General features: G+C 46.0%; 1 protein-coding gene across 1 annotated transcript; it reads left to right on the forward strand.

Moving 5' to 3' along the window:
* Nucleotides 1-2,303: 2,303 nt before the first annotated feature.
* PLK2 (polo like kinase 2) lies at nt 2,304-8,170 on the forward strand. The gene is made up of 14 exons (XM_046000948.1): nt 2,304-2,692; nt 3,249-3,356; nt 3,501-3,617; nt 3,819-3,948; nt 4,180-4,267; nt 4,744-4,839; nt 4,948-5,146; nt 5,239-5,386; nt 5,739-5,836; nt 6,152-6,281; nt 6,522-6,762; nt 6,885-7,014; nt 7,286-7,396; nt 7,531-8,170. The coding sequence occupies exons 1-14, from the start codon at nt 2,423-2,425 to the stop codon at nt 7,720-7,722; spliced, it is 2,058 nt and encodes a 685-aa protein (XP_045856904.1). The 5' UTR covers nt 2,304-2,422; the 3' UTR covers nt 7,723-8,170.
* The last annotated feature ends 219 nt before the right edge of the window (nt 8,171-8,389 follow it).

Below are 8,389 nucleotides of genomic sequence, written 5' to 3' on the forward strand. Positions count from 1 at the left end.
CGTTTTGGAGGGTAGACCTGAATTTCATATGGAATATTCCACAGTCCATCGAGTGCTGAAGTACCTTTGGCTAAAATACAGACAAGAGCATATGGTAACTAAAGACTTGAAATAGTAATGAAAAATACCCTGACAATCTGTGCCTCACAGTCCTTTTCTCTCAGAAGGCCATAAACAAATGAAAAAGTTCACTAGCCACCAATAAAGGAAAGGTGTGGTGTAAAATGCTCTTGGAAGTTCAGGTGGTCTTTTCTAACCAGCAAGCCTGAGGCAGGGTAGTGAACAGGTCTGCGTCCATCTGGGGAGCAAAGGTCACCCCCAGGGTTATTAAAGGGGAGGATTATGTAAATCTTCATTTCTACCCCCACCCCCACCCTCCTATCAGCCCTGATCATCTTGGGAGTGAAGTCTACTTTCACTTAGGAGAAACATGCCTGTGCTTGCCCTCAGCTGTTCAAAGAATCAAAAAGCCTTTCCCTTTCCACTCAGTAATGCCAGTGAAGCCTCCTTCCTCCCTTAGGCTGGAAGCGTTTGACACAGAATGTCTCTGAAAATGCTTGTGTCGTCCATACCGTGGATACCTCAACTTGGTAGTGGGCTGGAGGAAACCCTTTTTGTAAGTACCTCCCAGGGGTTCATCTAACCCGGTAATGTCACTAGCATTGGCATTCAGTATCCAAAAAGAGTTCAGCACGTCTTGTTAACTGTGACAAAAAGATGTGTCTACTCAGTAACATACCTTGGATGGCCTCCTAACATACACATGGAACAGTTCACTAAAGCCCAGTTTCCTCGTCTGTCAAGTGGGAACAGCAGTATTTCCCAGTCAGAATTGTAGGCTGACACAGGCATTTCACAAACCTATACACGGTGCCTTGCACCTTAGCGCTCAAGAAATGTTACACTGGGGCGCCTGGGTGGCTCAGTGGTTTAAGCCGCTGCCTTCGGCTCAGGTCATGATCTCAGGGTCCTGGGATCGAGCCCTGCATTGGGCTCTCTGCTCGGCAGGGAGCCTGCTTCCCTCTCACTCTCTCTGCCTGCCTCTCTGCCTACTTGTGATCTCTCTCTGTCAAATAAATAAATAAAATCTTTGAAAAAAAAAAAAAAAAAAAAGAAATGTTACACTGTTGGCACTTGAGCGGGATGAAAAGGTGTTCCTGGGCCAGCCAAGATGAAGAGTAGAATTTGGGACTGGGAACTGAACCATGTTGTAGCTCACTGGCCTCTGATCCTTCATGCTACCAGTGCCCCCGCAGGGCAGGCGGCCTTGCATTCCCTCCCCCAGCACCAGGGCAGCCAGGTGACTTCCTGAGCCTTTCAAGGACGCCTTGTGCATAACCCCTTCCAAATAAGAAGTGAGAGATGACTTCGACTGTAAACCATAATTAGCGCCAGGAGCGCTTTTAACACAACTGACTGTCAAAGAAGGCCGGTGTCTTTATTAACCGCTGCCCACTCAGACCAGTGCCTGGACTTCTGGAACAGCCCGGGAGATGACGGCCTTGCTCCCCAGTCCTAGAGCAACCTGAAGGGGGAAGACTTCGCCAGGGCGCGGGCTCCCTCTCCAAGGTTAAGGGCCTGACCTACAAAGACCCGCTCTAGAGTGACGGGCAGAGGTGAAACAGGCCTAAGCGAGACTCGGCAACAGTCACACCAGGGTCTGGGACCACCTCACTTAGAAGCGGCGGGGAGCCCGAAATGCTTAGCTCTGCAGGGCTACCGCGCAGCCCCAACCAGAAGCGAGCTGGTGGGGTGAAAACGCCGGGAAGCAGCGCCGCTTGGCGGCGCGGCCGGCGGGAGGCAGCACCGAGGCCCGCGGGAGGCAGCACCGAGGCCTCCAGACGGCAGGGCGAGGCCTCACGTGCCTGGGCAGGGACTCCGGACAAAGTCACACCTGACTGGAGGCGTGAGGTTGCGGGGCGGTCGGGAAGGACCGTGCGGGGGAGGGGACCCGCGTTAGCAGAGCGCCGGGCTGGTCTCCCACACCTCACCGCGGGGACACCCGGCGAGCGGGGCGGGGCGAGGGCGGACTTGAGGGAGGAGCTAGGACCGGGTGCCAGCCTTCGGGTTTCCATCTGAAACCCAGAACCTCGGAGCACTGCCGGCCTGCCCGCGGCGGCGAGCCCTCCCCGAGGTCGGCCGCTCCCCGGCGGCCGCCAGCGAGACGCTGCCGGCCAGCTCCGACCTGGCGACGGGCGTCTCGCGCTCCGGCGGCCGGTGGGCGGGGCGTCGCCCGTGACGTCGCATCCCGTTTGTATTCTCCGCCCCTCTCTTGGCCGTATATAAGCCTTGGCCGAGCGTTCGCACTCTCACAAGTGTACGCGGACGTCGGGCGCGGGTTGTTGGGGAGGCGGGGGCTCGAGGGCAAGGGCCAGCTCGGACGTGTGTCCGCGCCTCGGAGGTGCCTGGCCGTGAGGCGACGATGGAGCTCTTGCGGACTATCACCTACCAGCCGGCCGCCAGCACCAAGATGTGCGAGCAGGCGCTGGGCAAGGCTTGTGGCGGGGACTCGAAGAAGAAGCGGCCGCAGCAGCCCCCCGAGGAGCCGCAGCCGCCGCAGCCCCAGGCGCAGGGGCAGCCGGCTGCCCCGCACCACCATCACCACCACTCGCACTCGGGGGCCGAGATCTCGCGGATTATCGTGGACCCCACGACGGGGAAGCGCTACTGCCGGGGCAAAGTGCTGGGAAAGGTGACGAGCGGCGGGCGCCCGGCTTCCTGACGGGAGGGAGGTCTGCCGGGTAGCCCCGAGCCGGCTGGATCCTGAGTCCCAGCGTCTTGGCTTCTCAGGGCCCTCCGACCCCGGCGGGACGTGGGTGTTCACCTGCCCTGCTCTGGCTTTTGTACGCTGACAACGCCGGATCGGCTTTACATCCTTAGCCACGGCTCCAAGTGCCTCCCGCGGCCCAAAGAAATTGATCGTGAGGCCAGAAGCGAGGGCTGTCTGCTCCAGCCCCTAGCTTCCTCCACCTGCTCCGCAGGGAATTTTCCTGACCGGTCTCTTCAGACATTATTTTTCATGTCCCTGCTCCCAGTTCCCTCCATAAAGCTCCTCTTTGTAAAGGGAGAAGGGGAACTGTTTCACTGTTTTCAGGAATGCTTTTCCTTTCTTAAAGGAGCTTTTAAAAAGTACAGAGCACATGTCTGTCCACCCTTACTTTCCCGTAATTTTGCTTCCCTAATTTATTTTTAAAAAATCTGCTGTCCATTTTTCTGCCACACTCAATGCTGTCTCGGCTTTGTTTCAGGGTGGCTTTGCCAAATGTTACGAGATGACAGATTTGACAAACAACAAAGTCTATGCTGCAAAAATTATTCCTCATAGCAGAGTAGCTAAACCTCATCAAAGGGAAAAGGTGTGTATGACTGTTGACTAAAGTATTTTCTTTGTGTGCAGGGAGGGCCCTTCCCTGTTAAGAAAATGTCTTCTGCATGTGTAAGCAGTTGGCTTACGGAAGGTGACAGGAGGCTCATCAGCCTTATCTTGCTTTTTCTTTCAGATTGACAAAGAAATAGAGCTTCACAGAATCCTTCATCATAAGCATGTAGTGCAGTTTTACCACTACTTTGAGGACAAAGAAAACATTTACATTCTCTTGGAATACTGCAGTAGAAGGGTAAGCTTTAACTCCTGTTTGAGTCCATTTACTTCCCCCAAACTGAAATGGGATTCAGATTGTGTTTTATCTGGGATTTTAGCTATGGTGGCAATTATTATATAGCAGTGTTAACTTTCATCACGCAACCTGCAAAAGGAAAACTACTGATTTTGATAACTTTGTTTGACAGATTCTCTTTTTCCCTTCTCCTCTTCCTAGTCCATGGCTCATATCTTGAAAGCAAGGAAGGTGTTGACAGAGCCAGAAGTCCGATACTACCTCAGGCAGATTGTGTCTGGACTAAAGTACCTTCATGAACAAGAAATCTTACACAGAGATCTCAAACTAGGTAAGCCCTTTATTCCAAACACTGACTTTTGCCTTAAAGAGAGGTGTTTTCTTCTCTGTCTCCCTTGTTATGTATTAATGTTCTAAGTGGGATCTAGCCTATGCAATCTCCTTTTTGAATCGGTGACTTTCGTAGTAAACACCTGATTGCCTGCCTCTAAAGAGAATGTGTGTGTATTTGGCTAGAACATATTTTCAAGGGGATTCAGGTTTTGTTTTGTTTATCATCCAGGGAACTTTTTTATTAATGAAGCCATGGAATTAAAAGTCGGGGACTTTGGTTTGGCAGCCAGGCTGGAACCCTTGGAACACAGAAGGAGGTAAGAGTCGGAAATACATCCTGACAGGATTTTACAAAGATCAAATATGCCCTTATTTTTTTTCCAAATGTTTTGGAGAAGGTCCATTGATACTAACATCCTTAAACCACGATAATGTTAATGCATGGAAAGAGTAAGCCCACTATGAACTAGGCAGATTACCTTACGCCTATGAGTTGATTATCAAAGAAACTTGTCTCATATTTGCCTGACATGTTACACAAATGCTATGCTGTATTTAGTCTCAGTTGGTTAAAAACACTTTGTCATATAGCTGAAGAAAACTGCGCATGTATTAAAAAAATTATTAAGTCACTGGGTCAAATGTTAATTGTTGAGATGCCAAAAATTAAAAAGTCAAATTTTTCTAAATAGGAATTAAATAGGAATACAATACTTCAGAGGTTTTTATCCAGAGAACTAAGTGTAGACAGTAAGACCATTCTTAATGAGATCTTCCTGTTTTGTTTTTCCAGAACAATATGTGGTACTCCAAATTACCTCTCTCCTGAAGTCCTCAACAAACAAGGCCATGGCTGTGAATCAGATATTTGGGCCTTAGGTTGTGTAATGTAAGTAAAGGCACCAAAATTATAAAAAAGCAAATTTGTATTTAGAATTTAACAGTCGAAGAGAATTGCTTTGTTACCATTCCTAAAGAAGTGTTCGTTTGCACACAGGTATACAATGTTACTAGGAAGACCCCCCTTTGAAACGACAAATTTGAAAGAAACTTACAGGTGCATAAGAGAAGCAAGGTATACAATGCCATCTTCGTTGCTGGCTCCTGCTAAGCACCTAATAGCTAGCATGTTGTCCAAGAATCCAGAGGATCGTCCTAGTTTGGATGACATCATTCGACATGAATTTTTTTTGCAGGTTGGCACGTTTCTTGTGTCTTTTTATTCTGTGCAATTGATCACAGTTATTCAACCAACTGGTTACTAAAAATCTTTCCTGGTACTCCGCAGGGCTTCACTCCAGACAGACTCTCTTCTAGCTGTTGTCATACAGTTCCAGATTTCCACTTGTCAAGCCCGGCTAAGAATTTCTTTAAGAAAGCAGCTGCTGCTCTTTTTGGTGGCAAAAAAGACAAAGCAAGATATATTGACACACATAGTAAGTTATAAGACTTCTGCTTTTCTGTATCCAGTATTCTATTTAAATTTGATAATTTAGTTAAAAGAATGTTTTTATGTTAGCATAACAGTTGGTATGTTTGAATACTGTTAAACTTTTTATAGCATGATAAATCTGCACTGCAAAATGGGGTGGATAGTTTTTTTTTTTTTTTTCATACACATTAAAGTGTGCTTCTTGCATAATTGCAGCTGATGGTAATGATAAAATGCCGGTTTTGCCTTGAATGCTCATAAGCTTGTTATTAGTGCAAACGGAGGAAATGTGGCTAGCTCTGTTCCTACCTTGTTAGGATAGACTAATGCTCATAATTCTTGTCTTTGATTTACAGATAGAGTGTCTAAAGAGGATGAAGAAATTTACAAGCTTAGGCATGATTTGAAAAAGACTTCAATAACTCAGCAACCCAGCAAACACAGGACAGATGAGGTATGCTGGAAAAGAATAAAATAGATATAAACACTTTCTATCATTTCTGCTCTTTGCTAATCATCACATGGGTTATGATTATCACGATTCAGAAATGTTTATATTTAAGTTTAAAACTTAAAGCTTGTCTTCCATCCATTTAAAAGGAAAAGATTTTGTTTTTCATTTCAACAATGCATGCACTTGAATCACTGAAACACCTTTTCTGCCCATTGCTTTTTAATCAGCTTTCCCAGCAATTGCCACAATCTCACCTTAACCTAGAATTCTCAATCTTAAATGAATTGTAGATGCTTGACTCATTGTCTTTTTTAGGAGCTCCAGCCACCTACCACTACAGTCGCCAGGTCTGGAACACCTGCAGTAGAAAATAAGCAGCAGATTGGAGATGCTATTCGCATGATAGTCCGAGGGACTCTTGGCAGCTGCAGCAGTAGCAGTGAATGTAAGTAGCTGTCAATGGCATTTTACATGAAACTATAAATGCCAGTGTTTAATACTAAGTAAGTGGAGTCCATTTGTTTTGTGGCCCAATTTAACATAGAAGCAGCAAAATCAGAGGATTTGGGAAAAGGCAAGGAACAGTTTTGAGACTTCTGTCCTTTGAAGTCATGGAGGGAAAGTTAGCAGCCATCAAAGCCTAAGGTCTTGTTAATTATTTTGTATTTTTCCTCTGACTTCTCAGGCCTTGAGGACAGTACTATGGGCAGTGTTGCAGACACAGTAGCAAGAGTCCTTCGAGGATGTCTAGAAAACATGCCAGAAGCTGACTGCATTCCCAAAGAGCAGCTGAGCACTTCCTTTCAGTGGGTCACCAAATGGGTCGATTACTCTAACAAATACGGCTTTGGGTACCAGCTCTCAGACCACACTGTAGGCGTCCTTTTCAACAATGGTGCTCACATGAGCTTGCTTCCAGATAAAAAGTAAGTATATCCAGTTAATGAAGTCCTGTCACTTCTTTAGTCTTGCACTAAAGAAACCTAAAAACAGTGACTAACTGCTTCTGTTTTGTTTCTCTTCTCTCCCTATGGTTCCTGTTCTTCAGAACAGTTCACTATTATGCAGAGCTTGGCCAGTGCTCTGTTTTCCCTGCAACAGATGCCCCTGAACAATTCATTAGTCAAGTGACGGTGCTCAAATACTTCTCTCATTACATGGAGGAGAACCTCATGGACGTAAGTACCTCCTGGATGTGGCTTTTGGGCAGTGATATCTGAAGTGTAGTCCACAGATGAGTAGCATCTGCACTGCTCCAAAGCTTGTTAGAAGTGCAGATGCTCATGTCCTGCCCTAGCTCTGACTCTGATTCTGAGTCAGAATCTCTGGGAGGCGGGGCCAGGAACCACAAAGCCATTCTGATGCCTACCCAAGTTGGACAGGCATATGGCTAGAAGAACTGGAAACTGCAAAATTTTTATGGGCACTTATTCTCCCAATTTCTTCTAGGGTGGAGATCTGCCTAGTGTTACTGATATTCGAAGACCTCGGCTCTACCTCCTTCAGTGGCTAAAATCTGATAAGGCCTTAATGATGCTCTTCAATGATGGCACCTTTCAGGTAAGTGAACCTTTCAGCAATGTGTGTATTTAGGTCACAAAAAGTGATTTTTATCTAGCCATTTAATTGTTGGGCACAGTTGTCTAATTCTTGAATATTTAGAGATGTCTAATGTCTATGTCTCCTTTTGAAAGGTGAATTTCTACCATGATCATACGAAAATAATCATCTGTAGCCAAAATGAAGAATATCTTCTCACTTACATCAACGAGGACAGGATATCTACAACGTTCAGACTGACAACTCTGCTGATGTCTGGCTGTTCGTTAGAATTAAAACATCGAATGGAATATGCTCTGAACATGCTCTTACAGAGATGTAATTGAAAGACTTCTTGAATGGACCCTATGGGACGCCTCTTTTCCACTGTGAGATCTACAGGGAAGCCAGTCAGATGGTCTACAGCATGTTGAAAAAGATGGACAGGTGGTGGTACGAAAACAATTCCTCTAGGGCCTGAAGGACTAGATGGAACCAGACCAGGCTGAGGCATACAGTTCTGAACTTTGGACGATCTGAGAGTGAACCAGAATGCAGTTTTCCTTGATGTACCTGTTTTAAAAGGTGTTTCAGACAATTTCGCAGAAAGGTGCATTGACTCTTCTCTCTGTTGAGAGCATTTCAGACAGAGGACTTGGAACTGTGAATATACTTCCCAAAGGGGAGGGAAAGGGAGGAAGCTCCCATGTGTTTAAAGGCTGTAATTGGAGCAGCTTTTGGCTACTCAACTGTGAACTATGGCCATATATAATTTTTTTTTTTTTGTTAATTTTTGAAGACATTTGTGGCTGGAAAAGTGCATTCCTTGTTAATAAACTTTTTATTTATTACAGCCAAAAGAGCAGTATTTATTATCAAAATGTCTTTTTTTTTTTATGTTGACCATTTTAAACTGTTGGCAATAAAGAGTATGAAAAAGCAAAAACAGCCGTCTCCTGTCTTTGGTATGGTGCATCACTGAATTGCAACATTCTTTGATCACGAATTCTTGTC

Source organism: Meles meles, chromosome 3 (genome assembly GCF_922984935.1).
Source record: "Meles meles chromosome 3, mMelMel3.1 paternal haplotype, whole genome shotgun sequence".
Classification (NCBI taxonomy): domain Eukaryota; kingdom Metazoa; phylum Chordata; class Mammalia; order Carnivora; family Mustelidae; genus Meles; species Meles meles.

Excerpts from the sequence above, each read along its gene's own strand:
- PLK2 (XM_046000948.1), top strand. The coding sequence starts at position 2,423 with ATGGAGCTCTTGCGGACTATCACCTACCAGCCGGCCGCCAGCACCAAG. Across the intron at positions 2,693-3,248 it reads GGGGCAAAGTGCTGGGAAAG|GGTGGCTTTGCCAAATGTTA; the intron begins GTGACGAGCGGC and ends GCTTTGTTTCAG. Across the intron at positions 4,840-4,947 it reads TGGGCCTTAGGTTGTGTAAT|GTATACAATGTTACTAGGAA; the intron begins GTAAGTAAAGGC and ends GTTTGCACACAG.